The 20,661-nt window shown below is 39.0% G+C and overlaps 1 protein-coding gene across 2 annotated transcripts in view; it reads right to left on the reverse strand.

Moving 5' to 3' along the window:
* The window catches only part of lrba (LPS-responsive vesicle trafficking, beach and anchor containing), a 121,650-nt gene that overhangs the window by 26,592 nt on the left and 74,397 nt on the right, over window positions 1-20,661 (reverse strand). For both annotated transcript variants that reach the window (XM_077719729.1, XM_077719728.1), the window contains 7 exons: window positions 12,553-12,670; window positions 12,385-12,487; window positions 11,278-11,393; window positions 11,093-11,205; window positions 6,674-6,814; window positions 4,694-4,813; window positions 1,946-2,098 (listed from right to left, as the gene is read on the reverse strand). In XM_077719729.1, coding sequence (XP_077575855.1) covers window positions 1,946-2,098; window positions 4,694-4,813; window positions 6,674-6,814; window positions 11,093-11,205; window positions 11,278-11,393; window positions 12,385-12,487; window positions 12,553-12,670 — 864 coding nt within the window. The remainder of the gene's footprint in view (window positions 1-1,945; window positions 2,099-4,693; window positions 4,814-6,673; window positions 6,815-11,092; window positions 11,206-11,277; window positions 11,394-12,384; window positions 12,488-12,552; window positions 12,671-20,661) is intronic.

The raw sequence follows: 20,661 nt of genomic DNA on the forward strand, positions 1-20,661 counted from the left end.
CCTGGGACGATGTTTACAAGCCAGAAGAGCTAAAAGGCAGCGTGCTAGCTGCATAGTTCTGGGGTCGAGGGTTCGATACCGGGGTGGGTCCGCACTGTGTGGAGTTTGCATGTTCGCCCAGGGCTTGTGTGGCTGTTCTCCGGGTACTCCGGGGTAACCCACATCCCAAAAACAATTATGCTAAGCTAGGCTAGCTGGTTGAAATTGCTATGAATTGAATTGTCATTATACATGTATAATGAGATTTAAAGCTTCACCATAAAGTGCACATATTACAATAACAAAAAGACAAATAAATAATAATTAATAAATAACAAAAAAATATATAATTTTAAAAACATTAAATAAATAAAAAATATTAAATAAAAAAATATAATAAATAAATAGCCATCCAAAAATTAATCATAAATAAATAATAATAAATAAATAACAATTATAAATAACCATAATAATAAATAATATTAATAATATATAATAATGATAATAATAATCATGATAAAATCATAATAATAAAATTGTAATAAATGAATATAAATAAATACTAAATGAATAAGTAGTCAACATAGATAAGTAGTGGTCACATAAATAAGTAGGTATAAAAGTGGTTAGCATGCTATGTAGTTTTAGTGCAATACACCCTATGATTGGTTGTCCTTGATCTCCTCCTGCCCTGTGATTGGCTGGCCACCGATAGTTTGCTGGAATAGGCCCCAGCCTGTCCGATTTTGGAAAAATTTTAAACGTCGCCATGATTTTTATTTCTATTCCTCCATAAACGACTTCACGAGCAAACGAATAAAAAGCACCCGCTTCAGATCGGTCGCGGCGCTCGTTAACTTCCCCCTAATGATAGCGAGTGGAAAACGAGCCGGCGTTGGGTCGGAGGGTGGCGACGCGATGGGCGATCCTTTACTCCGAGAGGCTTTTTAATGGCCTCTCCAGATTGGAGCTTAATTAGCTGTTAATCATCTCGGGTTCATTTTGCTGGTGCGGAGACGGCTGGTGGCGGCGGCGAGCCCATTAGCGGCGGCGGCCTGAGCCAGCCAAACGGCCCATTAAGTCCTTCGCTGGTGCATTGCGCCTGGCCACGCCGCCAGCTGACACCCTCAAATGCCAACGATCTGTCACGGACGCGGGATTGGATTTCTGGACTGGAACCGGTACCGCATTCGTTCACCAACGAGTGGTCGCTAGTTATCACGAGATCGGAATTCAGGCCCTATTGCGTCATCGGAATCGGGTTACTAGGTGGAAAAATTAGTTTTATGGAATATTTGGACAATAAAAATATTCATTTTCTGAACCGCCAATCCTCACAAAGGTCGTGGGGGGGGGGGGGGTGCTGGAGTCTATCCCAGTTGACTTCAGCACAAGGAGACAAATAACCAATCACTCAAAGCTCGGAACAAGTTAGCATACGATTAGCCTTGCATAGAGTTAGACTAGCATACAGTTAGCCTAGCATAGTTAGATTAGCATAATATTAGCCTAGTATACAATTAGCCTAGCATACAACAAGCCTAGCATACAATTCACCTAGCATTCAATTAGCCTAGCATACAATTAGCCTAAAATACAACTGGCCTAGCATAAAATTAGCCTATTGAGATAATCCACTTTAGTCACTTCATATAAATCATTTTAGGACTACTTATTTATGTATATTTATCAATTTATGTACTTTATGGTGAGGCTTTAAATCTCATAATACTTCCATATTTTTTAAAGGTAAAAGAATGCTAAAAAGATCATTAAAAAAGCATATTTGAACGTTATTTAGCCTTCGCAAGCTAATTTTGACAACCTACAAAACCCCCTCCCCAACCAGACAAGCAAAAAAAGAGCGGTCGCGTGATTAATGACGGGGGCTCGCTCGCATTAGCCGGCTGGTTAGCAAACCTCAAAATAACAACGTCAACGCGAGTTAGGGTGCGAGTGAACCCACCTGACGGTTGATTCGTACAAACTCCTCGGGGGTCTTGGCCCAAGGCGGCAGCTCCACGTCCGACACCGCCGTGCCGTCCTCCATCACCCCCAAGTTGTAGGAGTTGGAGTTGACAAACATTTCGGGGAGGTAGTAGAACTCGGGAATCAGCTCCTGTGAGGGAATAGACATTTTTCTATCAATATAAACATGTTTTTTCATGGTAATATGTCCTATTTTTAAGTGTTTTTTCTAGAGGTTGGAAACAAATTAGTATGCAATTACCATATTTATTAATTGTGCAAAAACTAATGTAAGCAGAAATCAAAAATGATATTTTATATTTTACCTGTTAAAGTGAGGCCTGTTGGTAAATGCTGTTTACAAATATTAGATGTTATAATAATTATTTTCTAAAGAGATGTATTGTATGATTAGTTTTGTTTACCGGAGGCGAAATGCATCATGGGATTGAAAACCCCAAAAGTAGCCCTGAAAATAATGACCAAAAAAATGGCATATGAGGTCCACCCAATTGGAAAACGTCTGTACAAAATCTAATTAACTTTATTTAAAAAAATAATAAAAACAATTGACTTCCTTTAAATCAAAATGTTAACTTTTTAAATTTCATCAAAAATGTCAAATTTCTAAATTCCTTCAAAAATATCCTTTCTACTGTCACAATAAACCACTTTTAGTCTCCCCCCCCCCAAAAAAAAAAAAAAATAGACTGTAGACACGATTTTGACGACGAGACGCAAAACTCCAACGCTAACAAAGCGGAACTTGTAGCGTAATGAGCGTAAACACTACCCTAGCGTGTGTTTTTCTTGAAAGAGCATGCTTCTCCAATTAGGCTGCCGGCGGCTAGCATGATGGCGGCCATGTGTAAACAGCCAAGATGACGAGGGAGAATTTCCTGTCCAATTTTTTTTAGCATTTTATACCCCCTTAGTTCAAAGACACACACACACATACACAAAAAAACTAGCGCTAGCTAACGCTAAAGTGTCCGCCCAGCAACATGACGCTCTGCGGGGGCCCCGCCCCTCCCCAGTCTCGGTCAGAGGCCAGCCCCCTCTGATCCCCAATCCTGTCCCGTCACGGGTCAGCGCCCCTCGGTTTAGATGCCCCACCCCCCCTCCCCTCCTCGCTACACTTCCACTGTTGCTCCCGCTAACCTCTGCAGGTTTCTCTCGATTGCCTCCGGGCCGAGTTGGAAAAGGTCGAGGTCAAGGGATTGGGGGGTCACGCTAGCGTCACCCGGGCTAGAGACGCATTCAATTGGGGTGTTGTAGCCTATTATCACCCCTTCTTTTAAGAAAAACAACAAAAAAGGAGGGGGGCAGTAAAAAAATAACAGTGAGGCTTTTTGCCCTCTGGCGGGTTTCTGTGAATGGCTACCATGCTCAAGCTAAATGCTAAATGGCGCCCGCTAAATTGAAACGTCTTTTCGTTAATTCCTCTTTTGCGTGCGGGGTGAATGAGAGCGTCCGAGCGGAAAAAGTCGGGTTCAAATCTGTGGTGGAAATGGGTTTTTTTTAGGGTTTTTTTGGGCGATGTTTTGGTTCCATTTTTGGTGGATTTAGGGTTGCGGGGGAATTTTGTGGTCCTTTTAATGCCCATAAAAGTAAATGTAGTTTTATTGTCAGTTTTGGTTGGAATAGTAAGATAATTATAGATAGCTTTAGATAACGCTTATTTTGTTATTGATTTTAGATGAGGCTTCAACCTAAAATGTCATTAATTCATTCTTTTTCTGAACCGTTTAGCCTCACAAGGGTCGCAGGGGGTGCTGGAGTCTATCCCAGCTAACTACTGGCATTCATAATCCTTAGCTAGCCAATCACAAGGCAAAATAAGAAATATAACCAATTGTATGGGGCAATTTAGAGTGTTAGCCAGCTAGCTCGCTTAGCATGCATATTTTTGGGATGTGGGAGGAAATTGATCACCCTGAGAAAATCCGCAAAGGTAAGCCTGGGGCAAACATACAAAATTCACACAGTGAAAACCCTGTGGGAATCGAACCACTGACCCCAGAACTGTGAGGCCAAAGCGCTAACCACTTGCTCACTTATAAATTTTATATAGAATTTAAAAATGGGCAAAGAATTCATTGAATGATGAAAATTTGGCGACTTACATCTGAAAAAATGACATTTTTCATCTACACAACTTTAGCCGTATGTAAAAAGATCCCCCTACGACGCCATCTTGGCTCTCCCGACAACCACCATCGCGTTCCATATTGTTATGGTCCTTTTTTTGCTTATTGTTTTTGATCCGTCCCGGTCTGATGGCTTTTGACGGCGGGAGCCAAACCATCGCCTTCGCAATCAAGCGCCGCCGTAACGGGATCCACATGTTTTATCGCCAAAGTGGGGGCGGTGGAGCGCAATCAAGCGTCAAACGCGCAACCCCCATCGATGGGCCGACCCGGTGCCGACGGACCCCGAGCCGAAACGTTGCTTTGACATCCCGTGTCGGACCGTGAATGTTTCGGGCGAGCGGTTAAAAGTGCGTCGGGTCGATTTGGGAGATTGGGCCAAGGGGGCGTGGCCTAAAAATGGAAGTTCAGGTTATAGCTAGGCCGAATAGGAGACAGATGAGGATTAGTCTCCGCCTTTGATCGCCAGAGCGGGGATCTAGGGTAGCAGTTGGACGCTAATTGCGAGCGACGGGCCGGCGCTGGCGTTCGTCGGGTTGAAAAATAGTCGTCGGAAACGGAGCTAAAATGGCAACCATAACAAAAAAAATGTTTACCTTGACGTCGGACGTGTCTCGCTGGCAGTTCCTCCAGGCGCGGGAAACTGAGGAGAAGGTGCGGTCGGCGTGGTCAAATTTGCCGCCTTGGAAGTTTAGGAAGAATGTGGTGAAGGGTTCCTGTCAATTAAAAACAAACAAAAAATTAAAGAAATTGAATGGCATTCTTAGTCATTTTTATATCTTGTTATTTTATTTATTACATTTTGTTATTATTTTACATTTATTACATTGTAATTTACATTACATTGTATTTTTAAATAGATTTTATAGTATTTTTTAGTTCTTCTATCTACATACAGATTTTACTTTTTAATTTTTATATAGATATATTACATTATTGTCACTATTACAGTCACATTACCAGTGTGAACTGGAGCAATCCTAAACTAACCATTGCTAACTCTACAGATATAGAACCAAACACATAAATGTGACAATGTTACTCATATTCACTTTGTAACGAATATGACATTATTTGGACAAAGTTATCTAACATTTATTAAATAACAAATTAGCATACTAACTCATTGTTGCTATTTCCACACCATGTCATGATTACGTGCATCCGTAAAAGAGTTCCGAGGAGGAACGCGTATTTTTTTGGTTCCTGGGGAAACTAGGAGAGTCCATTTCACTAATTGGAGAGGGGGGAAATTTCTCCCGATTAGGCCATTTTTCTCCAATTATCAGTTTAGGAATGCATGTATTTCATGGATATATGTTAGGAATGAGTTCTCTTTTAGTTAGGAAAGTAAGTAGTTAGTAAGTATTTATTTTTGGTGCTTTATTTCCAGAGTCTGTCTCATGTTTTGTGTTAATTGATTATTCGCTGTCCCCTTTATGTTTCAATGGTGCTGGCCACCTGTGGTATGTAACGTGTATCTATGTTTTGTCAAGTTATTCTAGTCTTGTCTTGTCTATGTGCAGCAATGTAAACAAACATGATTATTTTACAATGCTTTTGTCCTCTTTCTGCTTTTTCCCCTTTTTTCTAATTGAAACTAGTTTGTAACTCACCAACTACATTAAAATTATGCTGTTTTAATAAATCTCCCTTTTTTGGCGAACATATACATATATAATAACGTATATAATAACAATACTAATTTAAGTGACGTTACTCAAATTGTTTTATTTTATACCGTATTTTCCGAACTATAAGTTGCATTTTTTACGACTAATACTACTACTACTACTACTACTACTGACCATCGAAAGTTCATTGTTTTTCTAGTACCCTTAAAAATACTCGAATAATACTTGATTTTTACAATTTTTCTCGTCTAAGACGCCCCTGATCCACAATTTGAACCCTAACACAAATTTAATCTCACAATATTCTCTACCCACAAAAGGTGAAATTTAATCACCTGAACTATAAACCCACTCGGCGCTAACAAACACTGCGTCCGGAAAAAAAAAAACTAATAAAAGCAAAAGTAATCCCGGGGAGAATTTAAAGGCCCGCCACTGATGCATTTCTAATCACGTATAATCTTGTTAGGACGGATCAATAGTGCTCTCTCTTGCCCGACCCCCACGTTACTTAAGCACCTCCCCCCTCCCCGTCTACCTGAACGCGACCGCCGCCCACCGCAACGCTAGCGTGTAATTTATACGGGCCGTAAGAAAGAGGCCGGCGTGACATTAATATGCTTGGGAGGGTCGGCGCACGAGGCTCAAGCGGCCTTAGCATAAGCCCGCTAATGATGCTCGTGGATCAATGCCGGCGCTCTGCTGGGACCGGCTGACAATGGTGAGCTAGCGGCGCAATAACACGCAAACGTTGGAGAGGGGGGCGGGGCTAAAAAAAAAACATAGTAACCTCTCAATCCCTGGAGGGCAGTAGCGCAAAATTGATGGCGTCCACTCAACAGAGACAATATTGCACGGCGCACGAGTCTCTTAAAAAGTCATCTCCCGGCTGGGATGGGAGTTGGGCCGGCCGGGAGGGAGGGAGGGAGGGTCGGCGCTTACCATGCGGAGGAGCCAGGTGAGGGCGAAGCCGGAGGTGGAGTAGTGCGTGCCGTAGTGGAATTTGGGCACCTGCTCGTCGTCCCATGACTCGAAGCGCTCGGAGAAGAAGGCGGCGCGCTTGGGGTTCAGGGCGCCGATTGGCTGCAAAGAATTTGGATAAATTCGTTTCATTTGAAAAGTAATCACAAATCAAAACAAAGTAAAGATCATATCTTGGAAAAAAATGGAACAAATGAAGATACCTATAGCATTTAAATGTCATTTTTTATACCATTTTTGTTTTTCTATATATTATGTCTATATTATTGTATTTATTTATGATTTATTAGTTTTTATATGTATTTATTTATGATTTGTTATTTTTTATATGGATTAATTTATGATGTATTAGGGTTTATATGTATTTATTTATGATTTATTATTTTTCACGTGTATTTATTTATGATTAATTATGTTTTATATTTATTTATTTATTTTTTGTATTTTTACTTCGTATATTTTGCTATATATTTCAATTTAATCATGTATTTTATAAACAATACTTTGCACTTCATTCATATTTCATTCATTTTTCACGGATCATAGGGGGGGGGGTGCTGAAGCCTATCTCAGCTAACTACCAATACGAAACCTTGAATCGTTTGTCAGCCAATCACAGGACACAAGACTCCAAACAACCAATCACTCATAGCTAGGAACAAGCTAGCATACAATTAGCTTAATAGCGATTTCTTATATTCAACCAGCTAGCCTAGCATACATATTTTGACGACGTAAAATTACCCAGAAAAAAAACCTACACAAGCCTGAGAAGAACATACAAACTCCACACAGTGAGGACCCATCCGGGAATCGAACCCACGACCCCCAAAAATGCGAGCCCAACTGACTAATCACTTCTCCACTGGACCACTATTTTTTTTTTTCATTTTAAATTGACGAAAGACATTCGTCAAAAAGGCTTAAACTTCACGCTAGCTTGGAAATGATGTCGTTTTGCACCAATAGTCGGTCGGATGCAGCCATGTCCCAAATAACCGAACCGGCTATTACGCGGGTGCGCAAGAGGAGCTCAGCTGGGATCGATACGGCCACGAGTCTCCGGGTGACAGGTGATATGAAAGAAGCCATTGATCCGCCCCCCCGCTAGCCCTCGTCCTCAAAAGGCCATTATTCCATTAGCATTGATCCGCTACGCTACGCTACGTGTGTGTGTGTGTGTGTGTGTGTGTGTGTGTGTGTGTGTGTGTGTGTGTGTGTGTGTGTGTGTGTGTGTGTGTGTGTGTGTGTGTGTGTGTGATGGATTAAAGGGGGCGGAAACTGACAAGTAATAAAAATCATGGCTTCCTGAAAAGGATTTTCACAAATGGCAATTTAAATGACCGCCAGAAGAATTTTAACAGTATTTCCAATTTTTTTTATTTTATTTTATGAACACGGGAAGTAAAGGAGGGAAGATAAAATATGAAATGAAACACTATTAAAAGTTGATGGATCAAATTTTGCAACAGTAAAATGGGGGAACATGAAAATATGCACCAAATAATAATATTTTTTTAAAGAATCACTATTTTTTTTAAATTTGAACAAAACTAAGCGAAGGGAAATAAATTAATGATATATATTAGATCGTATATTAGTAAATAAAATAAAACAATAAATTTTGGACTTTAAAAAGTAAAAAATAAAGATTTTTAAATTGAAACTTGAATGAAAAAATTTCATTGGGAAAGTATGTGCGGTATAAAAAATTAAAGTCATTATAAGACCATAAAAGGTTTAAAATAACTTCATATAAAATTAAAATGAAATCAAAAAGTGGGGTATATAAAAAAACATGCAAAAAATTAAATTATAATTTTAGAAAAATTAATATTTTCAAAAATAACATTCAAAGTGATACACAAAATATGTACTCTGAATAAAATATATACTCTGATTAAAATATCAATAAATCAATGGGGGGGGCAGTAAATATATATATATATATATATATATATATATATATATATATATATATATATATATATATATATATATATATATATATATATATATATATATATATATATATATATATATATATATATATATATATATATATATATATATATATATATATATATATATATATATATATACACACACATATATATTTATTTAAAAAATCATAACCTGATCTCCACGTTAAATTTAGCATCTGTACAAAAGCTAGCATGGTCGGTGAGCGTATTGCGCCGTTGCCGCGGCGACTTGACAGTGATACAGTGCGAGTTCCTCGGGGGCGCCGGGCTCAGGGCTGAGTACACACGGTGAATTATACATCACAGCCATTGCTCTGATTTATTGCCCTAATAACAGCCCGCTCATTAAAAAAAGAAAAGGCTTGAAGGAGGCATATAAAAAAAGAAGTAGTGAAAGTGCCAGTGCCGCGTCGCGCGCCGCCCGACGTCGTTAACGCCGTAAATTATAGCGAGGGGGAGGGGGCGCGCGGGGGGGGGGGGGGGGGGGTGGATTCCGACGCGGCGCTCACCGTACACGGACGGCGCCCGGGTAGAATCTTCCGCCGGGCTACAAATTGGGCCGATTTATCACCGTCGGCAACAAAAACCCGAGCATGGGCTCCGACGGCTAATAGCACGCTTCTAATTGGACGCAGCTAGCTTAAGATGATGCTAGCTTGGGTAGAATTCGGCTTTATTTTGGCGAGGGTTGTTGAAAAATTGGGACTTAATCCTGGGCTACTTGACTCCTCGATGCCTGAATATTTAATAATTAGACATTATATACAATTAGGAGGATGTTTAAGTGTGAAAATAATTGAAGAAATTGAAAATTAAATTGAAAATACTCAATGAATTGAATTAAAAAAGTTAAAGTAAGACTTTGAAAATGAATTTAATTGGCTCAAGCACCCCCTGTGACCTAATCAAGGTAAAGGAGTGTAGAAAATGAGATGATAGATATATTATATGTATTTTCTATATTTTTCTTGATTAACTTTACGATTTTAACATTTTCAAACTGTATTTCTAAATTATTTTTTTTAATTTTAGCAGTCTTCCATTAGCTGAGCAGTCTTCCATTAGCTTAGCAGTCTTCCATTAGCTTAGCAAGCTTCCATTAGCTTAGCAGTCTTCAATTAGATTAGGAGTTTTCAATTATCTTACCATTCTTCTATTAGCTTAGCTGTCTTCAATTAGCTTAGCAGTCTTACATTTGCTTAGCAGTCAACAATTAGATTAGCAGTCAACAATTAGCTTAACAGTCTTACATTAGCTTAGCAGTCTTACATTAGCTTAGCAGTCTACAATTAGCTTAGCAAGCTTTTTTAAGATGCAGGAGAAAGTCAAGTACCCCTAGAAAACCCACTCGCACACGCGAAAGTCTGGAACCTGCCGGAAATCGAACGTGCAAATCTCCAAACTGTGAAGCGAACGTGCCAACCACTTCTCCACCGTGCCGCCATATCCCGTATTTACATTGGTTCAATGTAAAGTAGGGCATTACAGTGTTAAAATCAATAGGCCATTAGCTGAGGTGGCTATGGGTTCGATAATCCTTCGCTACATGGATGTAGCAACAAAAAAAAGGGGGTGCCGGTGCGCAGTTATCAAGACGACAACGTTATCTGGGACGGGAAGGCGTCGGGTGTCGGCCGCGGGTTAGAGTTTATGATAAGAATGGCCCCGCGGGGTCACCGTGCGGCCGAGGTAAATTACGTGTGGCCAGCGGACGTTGACGGCGTGCCAGGTGAGCGTTTGCGCCGTCTCGGTTTCTCGATGTCAAGGCGGGGGCGCTTGACGTGTAATTCGCCGTTTGTTCACGGAAAGTAGAAGGAAAGAAAAAAAAAGAAGTGCCTTCAGTGCAAAAATCGGGGCGAATTTTACAACTAAGCACAGCTATTTATAGTCAGGCAGCATGTATGATGATTTTTTTTGTTTGGATTATAATTGTATTATTACTAAAATTGAGTTATTTCCTTCCGGCCATTTTGATACTTTTTAATGCTTTTAAATCTTGTTAAAAATATATTTAAATAGTTAATGAGGGAATATTTAATTTTTTACACTTTCCTAAAATAAAATTAAAATTATAAAAAATAAATAGATTAGGAAGCTAAATTGCGATGCTAGCCATTCATTTAGGCTAAAGTAAATAATCAAAATAATTAAAAAATAATAGTAATTGTAAAAAAATAATCTTTTTCCTTTCTTGTTTCTAATAAAAATATTGTTAAAATTTGAATAAAAATGATAAAAATTACATTAAACATCCAGTTTTCCTCATTTCTTCACCATAAAACACAAATATAATAAAATAAAAGGATCTGAATATTTAGCTCTTTTGCATTTTGTTGTTAGCGTTGTTTTTAAATAAAGTTATGTGCCTTTTTTTTAAATGGAAATGCTTTCTTACCTTGGACAAGTCTCTGAAGTTGCTAGGCAGGGTCAAATCTAATTGGTCGACTTCGTAGTTGGTGATGATCCACGGGAAGACGGGGTACTGGTTGAGGTCGTTATAGGTCCGACCTGGTGGAAAAGGAGGGTGGGGGGTGAGGCCAAATGGGGGGTACACAAATGAGGGGAAAGGGGGCTCCTTACCGGAAATGGTGTTGAGGAAAATCAGGTACTCAAAGTTGGAGATTTCGCGCCGTTGCCAACGCTGAGTCATGTTGGACGCCTTGAAAAGCTGCTTTGGCGTCGCCAGTGAAATTCGCCTATAAAAACAAAACAATCCTCATTATTCATTTTATTTCACAATGTTTGTGAGTACATATTGTATTGTGAAAGAATATGCTAATGCTAGCAAATGAGCTACAAAGCCCAACTATGTATAATCAATTGAATTGAAAATAAAAACATTCCAAATACAATTTGGGTCATCTTTGTTACACCCAAAAAAAATGTCTTGGGTTTGATTTGACTGTTGTGGCACAGTGTGAAAAATAAACCCGAGCAACACTAGTTAAGAAGACAAATACGCAATAAATTGGGGTTGAAGGCACATATTGTGCAGCACACACACACACAGTAGGACAACAACAAATGAGTCCCGATCCAATTAAAACAAAGGGGAATGATAGAATAAATCACTGTCAGGATGCCCATTAACAACATTAGCTTTCTTCAAAGTCAAAATATAACCCCACTAACACTTTTTATTCAGTTATAATCAAGCTATCATCCTTTTTAAAGCATATTTTTAACCCTTTGTTCATATAATGTTGAAGTCTGGATCGATAAAAAGCGGAAATTATTGGGGATGCGGTCATATGATCGAAAACCAGGTTAGAAAAATGTATTTATTTAATTTTAATTAAGAACAAGATGGCTGCCATGGATGGAGATAAATGTCCAATCTAGTTTGAATGTGAGGTTGGCATATCGGAGAATTGATACATTATTTCTAATATATATTGAAATAACTTATTGTTGTATTGCAAAAAAAAAAACAATTGGGGTGGCTCTCGAGCCGTAGGTGGCTCCCGTGCAGAATTAATTTGGCTCTTTGCTTCTTATCATATTTTGTATATAGCGTTTTATGTTTCTCTTATTTTTATACTCTCTTTAAAAAATGCTCAAATTCATAAAGGATAAATAATAAAATATATATAATCGGGCCGGATCAGACCACCTGGGGGGCCACTTTCAGCCCGCGAGCCGCACCTTTGACACCAGAAGTGGAGAAAATAAGCTATTTAATCTAACCTGGTTTGTGGTAGGCCAAAGTTGGTGCCCAGACCCACCCGCGGAAGACTGTGGACCACCTTCTTGACGGTGGCGGCGTCGGGGAAGTTGAACATGACGGCCGCTAGGGGGAGAGTAGCAATGTTTGGACGTTTTCAAGGGCGGAATCGTCGGGTGGCGGTGCCTTACTTCGGTTGGCCATGAAGATCTCCAACGCCGTGTTCTGCAGGAGGTATTTCCTGGAGAAGATGGCCCGGATTTCCGTGAACAGCCATTTGCCGTGAAGACCTTCCGTGTAGGCTAAAATCTGGAAGAGAAGAACACAAGTTTGGTAAAAAAAAAACAAAAAAAAAATGTGACCAGATAAAAATTTTGACGTTTTTTTGACAAGACAATGCTACAAAAAATATTTTCAAGATTTTTTGGACCGTGCTTAATCATACGGCGGGCCAGATTTGGCCCGCGGGCCTTAGGTTGGCCACCGGTCTGCAAGAGAAGTTAATTTATTAATTTTGATTTATCAAAAATATTTCAATGGATTGCGGGAATGCATAAGTGTCTGAAAATAGAAATAAAATAAAACAATTGGGGAAAAAATGAGGATATGAAGAAAAATATAAAAAAATAATCTAATATAAAAGAAATACATTGAAGACAACTTACACATTTAGCTGCATATTTTAAATTTAATCACCTTGTATTTTTTGTAGTTACACTACTGTGAGTTATGTTTTATCCCATGCATTATTCATATTTTTTAAACATAAATTTATGAATCAATGAGTTAAAAATGGATCCACTATTAGCTGTTATAGCTGGGCAATAGTTAGCTAGATAGCTAGCATAGCTACTTGTGAAAAAGCACCTCAATAAAGGAAATAAAAAATCCAGTTGGTGGGAGCTAGTTCATTTTTCACCTCCTGGCCAGAAAGGCACGATGAATGTCTTTTATTGATCAGCGCCGCTGAAAAAAAGATTCCTTAAGCGGCCAAACGACGGCTATTTAGCACGCCCGAGGATGACTGATGACACGGCGCGGCGGCCATCTTGGCACGACAAATAAGAGTTGTTGTCATCCGAATCTTTTTTCCAAAGATTCATTGAATCACTGCCAATTTAAAAGTAAATATTAGTTGTTTTTGTTTGTTGTCGTCTTTTTATATAATGTTATTTTGGGATTTTAGTCCATTTTCATGTACTTTTATACATATTATCATTAAATATAAGCAGGAAAATGAGCACTTTGTTTTGTGTTTGAGTGGTTCATAAAAACGGCTCCCGAATTGATCCCTTTTTTTTGTAAGTGGACGAACATGGAAGAGAAAGCTAGCGCTAATAGCGCCGGCGTCTGGGCCAGCCGCTAATCCACATTTAATTGAACTCCAGAGACTTTCAAGTGAGTCTCTCGTATTCCTGCGAGAGCGCCGGACGTCCTCAGCTGCTCGCCTCGGCCGGCCTACTAATGAGCTCCTCTGAACCCGACGCTTCGGATCGCCTGGCGTCGCGTTTGAATCTCTGCGATGAATAATAACCGAGGCGCCACAAAAAAAAAAAACGCTTCCTGACAGCCAATTCCAGTCCAAAAAAAGTCTAAATGCGGAAAGAGCGCCATTGGAAACGGTCACGCTCCTCGCTAGGCGGATAAAACTAGATGCTAACAGTGTCTTTCTCCTTTCTTTGACAAACGCCTGAAAAAGAAAACATCAAAATGATTTGATGGTTTAAAACGTTGACGTATTACAAAGTATCGAGTCATTTTGGTGCTATTTTCAGAGGTTAGAGAGAGTTTAGCTAAGGTGGCTAGCTCCCAAGGTAGTTTTAGTGTGACCTCACTAAAGTGGCTAGCTGAAGTAGCTATCTCAAGTAGCTCAAGTAGCTAGTTGAATATCAAAAGCCTTTTTTGTCATTATAAAACAGCTATAACAAAATTAGTGGTGCTACCCAACAAAGTATGTGTAAAAACATAAATAAGTCATGGTAAATTCTAAAATATTGAACAATATAAGATAAAACACATTGTTATTGCAAATAAAAATAAGACAGGAAACTAAATGTAGGTCAAAGAGCCACTGCACCCATGCGCGGCCATTTTGGGTCTTCAATTTTGTTGTGACTATCCCCAAATCAGGGTTTGATTAACTAGATTAGGTTTCACTAAGTAAATTTTAAGACTTTGTTAAATTGTGGCCATTTTGAAGATAATTTAATGCCAGTTTATGGGAAATTAAACTGCTAGAAAAGTTTTTTTGACTTTCATACAAACAAAACATGAATTACGTGAGGCACCATAACACAAAAAATGGTAACCTCTAAACTAGTTTTATGGATTATTATGTTTACAGCCAAACATATAAACTATAGGGTAGAAGTCCAAATAAAAATGATAACACTGCAAAACAGCGAGTCGCATTTTATGCGTGAAATGAAGGTCAAAAAACAAAACGACACAGGCTGGCAATGGCGACGCTTCATTTCGAGCGAAACGCCGCCGTCAACGAATTCGGGTCAGTCGATCAATTTGAAGGCGGAGCCGCGGCGGTGGAAACAAAAAGGGGCGCCGCGTGTCTATTTCAACCTGTTTGCGCCAGTCATTTCTGCGCCGCCGCCGTCGTTTGTCACTGTCAGACCACCAAAAGGACTGAAAATGAAGAGGGACGGACGCACGCCGACGCTCCCGTGGAAAAGCCACCAACCGACACCTTGCCTTTATACCCGGCCAACAGAAAGCGTCTATGCTGTATTAGCCTAGCTTTTTGTTGTTTACACAACATTTTGCGGACATAAAAATTCAAACTTTTGGACTATTTTTGCTTATTTCAATAGAAAAAATAAATAAATGAACGATAAAAACAATCCCTCCCTCTTCAAAAAGATAGCAGTTTTACCCCGTTTTTCACAGTTTTTGCATAACATGGCTCAAAACGGGTTGGTGTTTTCACAGTTTTTGTAGAATACCGTGAAAAACGGGCAAATAATGTGGAAATATGTTTCACAGTAACCCCATTTTTCGAGGTTTTGGCAGTTTTTGTGGAATACCGTAAAAACCAGGGGAGTAATGGGAATATATGTTTCACAGAATTCCCGTTTTTCGCAGTTTTTGTGGAAAACCGTTATTTAACCACTAGTAAATGTCCAATGAGATTGTAGTAGGAGGGTGGGCACAGATCACCGCCCAAACTACCACTTCAAAAAGATTGGTCACAAGCTAACAAAGTCATAACAACCAAAAAAACTGACAAACGAACAAAAAAATAGCTCAAAATCAATCAAAAACAATCCAAAATTGACCAAAAGTGACCTGAACATAACCAAAAATAACATAAAAAGTGAAAAAAATATGTACTTACAGCCTGCCATTGATAAAAAAAAAAATCTATTTCAATGGGAGGGGCTAATGGAACTTTTTGGGCCAAAAATAAACATCTATGAATCACATGAATGTGGCTTTCCAACCAAAATGACTTTGACACCACTATAAAATAATTTAGCATTCGAAAAAAAATACCTCTACTTCCAAAAAATACCTCAAAATCCCCAAATACCTCTACTTACAAAAATACCACAAAATCCCCAAATACCTCTACTTACAAAATCAATCAGTTCCAAAAATTACACAAGTAGAGGTATGACTATAAACTATATATTTGTCCCCAAAAAAAGCAGAATCGACACTAAACGAATAATACCTATGCGCTCCGACACCCCCGCCGTCCGATAAGACCGAACCGGTTCCGAGCGGCGTCGAAAAATCCGGCGATAAATACTTGGCGACGGCGTCAAAGCGCGACGGCGTGTACGGATGGCGGAGGTGAAAAATGAGGTGATTGAAGTTCAATTTGTTGCCTGTTATTAAGTGTTTCCGCATGGCCGCCTGGCTTAAAGGATAATGGATGAGGGATTTATCATTAGCTTTTTTGCGCCAGAATCAAGTGCTTGCCTGCGAGATAAGGTGATGAAATTAATGAGCGGGAGGAAGAGAGGTGATCCATCAACATCAAAACACCACTTGGCTGGCCCAAGAGAGGAAATTCATAAAAGAAGACACACACAAAAAAAGGCGCAAATTGCTTTTCAATCAGGCAAAAGACGCCAACTTGATTTACATTTGGACGCTTTTGCACAAAAGAGTTGCAAAAGGAGTCAATGACTTTTAGATGTCGATAAATAAGGTTGAATAATAAAATGGTAGTCAGATTCAATTGGTTTTAGACTCCGCCTCCTTGTTTGATTTATTTTTCTCTATTGGTTATAAGTTAGCAACATTTTTATTTCTTATAAGGTCTTCTTTTAATGTTTATGACTTTTTGCTTATTTATAGTATATTTTCCTATTTCCTACTTGATTGGAAATTTTAAATCATATTTTTTTAGATATATTTATAATAGAAATGGAGCTTTTTCCTCAAAGTTTTTGCCTCTTTTAGCCTTTTAAACTTAGCTAAATAATGTGTATATATATAATATTTAATAATACATGCTTACATTTAAATAATTTATTTTAAATTTCTAAAAAAAATCTTTTTTTCCTAGAATTTTCTGACTTTATTGTACTCTTGTTTTGCCACTGTCTTATTTAGCATTATTAGCGTTAAGTGTTTATTTATATGTATTTGATGAGCTATAATACTCAATTTTATTTGCATTTTGATCATTTAAAAAGTAACATTATGTGATTTCAAATAATCCCTCTGCTTAATCTTTCATTTTTAAATGAACATTTTTCCATATAGAAAACAAAACAAAACAAAAAATATATACATTTTTTGTTTAAAACGCAAAATGTAATCCGCCATCTTTCGACCTTGTCAGCCTACTCTTGGGCAAACGGGTTCATCGGACTAACGAGCTCCAAAAAAAGCACCCCCCATACGCCCACACACACACATTCCTTCGCCATCTCTAACGAGGGCATCGGGTGTCTGGACCAATCGGGGCCCTCGTCAGCTTTGACACCGAGCCTCTTTGGGCCCTCTGGAGCCAATTAAAACCGGATTTTACTTTAGAGATTGAACGATAGGCGGAGGGGGGTGGAGCAAATAATGGCGGAGGCCATTTGGGTAAAGCGAAAACCCGAAGACGGCCGAAAAAGAAAAAAAATTAAAATCACGAGTGCTAATGAGGGCAAAGCTACTAACACATGAGCGGGATTTCACACTCGGACGCTTTTACGGCATTTGCCTTTTAAACTGCTTGCTGTGTTACAATAAGTACACGTTTAAACATTTAAAGGAAACTTAATCATTTATAAAATAAAATGTTTCAGGCCAAAGGACCAGAAGTGTACCATATTTACTCGCATATAAGCCGCCCTTACATACATACATTACACCATACCCTTAAAATTGCCTTAAAATGGTTGAATTTTACAATTTCTCGCATATAAGCCTCCCCCCTGATTCCCAATTTTGACTTCCATATTCATGGTTTACAGGGAGTACAAATGTTTTATTTTGAAGGGAAAATCTTAAGAAAAATTATAAAAAGTGGTATTTTTGAGATACTGTATGAATCAAAAGCACACTGTTAAGGTAAATAGCATAAGTATAAACTTACTATTCCACTTTTTAAGTAAAAAAAATTGAAAAAATGTTTAAAAAAGTTATTAGGGATTCACTGTGTAGAAAAAATGTGTTAAAAAGAGTTAAAGATTTAACTTTAGGATGCCAGGATGTTTTTTTTTACTGCTTTCCGGCATTGACAATAACTTTAAAAAGATTAGCGTCACCAAAAAACGGCCAAAAATTGAATTTTTGATGAAAATAATATTTGCAAACTTCTCCTTTTACTTTGAAAAATCATCCTACCCCCACCAAATTGAAATATTTTCATCATCCAGCTTTTGCCAGCCCATAATTTATGATCCCAATACAAATTAACCCATAACTAATAATTAAACCAAAACTAATACAACAATAAACAACACATGAATCCCCCCCCCCCAAAAAAATCGACTCATCTACAAAAAACAACCACCTCAGAACCAACTTTCAAAATAATCCATTCTGACAGTTTTTACATACAAACAAACCCCGTTTCCGATTCGAATCCTTGTTGACACGCGATTGACGTGACATTTCCGGGCGACCAATCCCGGACGCAATCAACCGCTCGCGCCTAGAAATCCCCCCCACCCCCCAAAAAAGAAAGTTAGCCTAGCCTCGAGGGAAGTCAAACAAACTAGCGACGGGGAAGCGAAAATAAACGCGGGTTTCAAAAAAAAAAGGGCTGCGGCGGAGTGCGATTTAAGAGGCCAATGAAAGGAAAATAAACAAGCCCAGCGTGTAGTCAGCGTCACTGCGAGTGGGAAAAAAAAGGAAAAGGGGGAAGAAGAGGAGAAAAAAAAGGCATTCAAGTCCCAGGACGACGGGGTCCTGAAAAGAAGCCCCCTTTGAAAGCGTCTTAGGGGCCACTTAGTCGGTCGGAATTGAGCCTATTAAGGATTAAGCCTCTTTAGACTGTTTGATAACAGGTTAGCCTTTTTTGCCCTCTTTTCTCTGCCTGCTCTTTTTCAAGTGGCAAGCTAAAAAAGAGGAATAAAGATGGTGGATTTAGGGAAATGAGGCGGGTTAATTGCTACATTCCGGGAGATGAACGCTATCCCCCCCCCAAAATAAGGGAGAAAGGATGGTCTATTTGAATATGAAATTGAGGAAATTGAAATAGTGCAAGAGTACAAGATTCTGGTTTGATATCGCCCATGTGGAAAATAAATAAATATTAAACTATTAGCTTTGTTAAAGTGGTAAAAAGTAGGCTAGGAAACATGCACGCGAGCTAAGATAACGCATAAATACAGTGTCTTGCGCTCAAAGTTAGTCTTTTTTTTCAGCTAGAGTACCTCATAGAACTCACAAAATACTGTTTTTACATTGGCAATGTCAAAAATTAATAAGTATAAAACCATTAGCTTTGATAAAGTGGCAATAAGTGTGCTAGCAAACACGCAAGCTAAGCTAACACATGAATACGATATATAATGTGAAAAGTGTCTTGGCTTTAACACCAATTTAGATCCAAAATGGCTTCCACGGTTTGTAATCAATATCTAAGCAAGTCATGATAGCATATATTTGACATTTAAATGAGTATCTAATACATTAGTATTGAAAAAACAAAAACTATGTACGTATTTACACAGTTTAGTTTCAACCTACAAAAAAGTGTCATGCTTTAACACCAAATCAGATCCAAAATGGCTTCCACTGTTTGTTAACAATGTCTGAGCAAGTCATGATACCAAATATTTTACATTTAAGTGAGTTTTTAACACTTTAGTATTGAAAAAACAAAAACTATTTTCATATTTACACAGTTTAGGTCCAACCAACCCAAAAATGTCATGACTTTAACACCAAATCAGACCCAAAATGGCTTCCACGGTGATAGATGATTTTTGGCTAAGGGAGAGAATCGCATTTGCCGCTCCCCCCACCCGTCGGCACCCCCGCCGCCTTGGACCTCCAATTGTGGCACCTGAGCCAAGCCCCTCCATCACTTTGCGACGGGGCGCCTCCCCCATCTCCCTTTTGACGGATCCCCCCCCCCACTCCATCATTTATTCCCCCCGGCCGACGGCGCCTGATGGATCGGCCTGCTTACAGATGCCGGGGCGCCTGCTCGCCGGCTGATATTACAATGGGCAGCCGTGTACCTGCCGCTCGGCCCGCCACGCCGAGATCGATCGTCTCCGGGGGACTCTGCCGCGTCCCCAAAAGCGCTTGAAAGACGTTTCAAAATGGCGTTTTCAAAAGAATAGACCAAGCTAGATTGTCATTTGCCGGCGGGGTTAATGATCCGTGCGGTTTGCCTCGAAATGGCGGCCCCGCGGCGCCGTTACGGAACGATACGTTTACGTTTGGGACAAAAAGGACACTAGGTTTGGTGTAAAAAGACATTAAAAATGGCAAGGGATTGTGTTTATAGTCTATTCTTCGCAGATTATTGTCGTGATGAGTTAATTTATCAGCTAGCGTTGACGGATTTCTCGTTATTGACAAGAATGGATGTCCAATTTATTTCAAAGGGCAAACTGGCATGACTGAAGTTTGTTTTGGTGCTGTTAACGACGATAAATGTCACTTATTTTGAGTGGGAGGGGCAAATTATTGTTTGAAAAGGTCACTGGCAGTTAATAAATTAAAATTACTACATCAACAACAAACATACAAAAATCAAGAATTTTAAATATCTGAAATTTTTGGTGAATGCGATTAACTATTACAAGGCTACTAGTCATCGTATACAAGAGAAATTTAAAGAAAAACTAATAAATAAGATGTTTTATGTTCCTTTTTTTAAC

Source organism: Stigmatopora nigra, chromosome 6 (assembly GCF_051989575.1).
Source record: "Stigmatopora nigra isolate UIUO_SnigA chromosome 6, RoL_Snig_1.1, whole genome shotgun sequence".
NCBI classification, from domain to species: Eukaryota; Metazoa; Chordata; class Actinopteri; order Syngnathiformes; family Syngnathidae; genus Stigmatopora; species Stigmatopora nigra.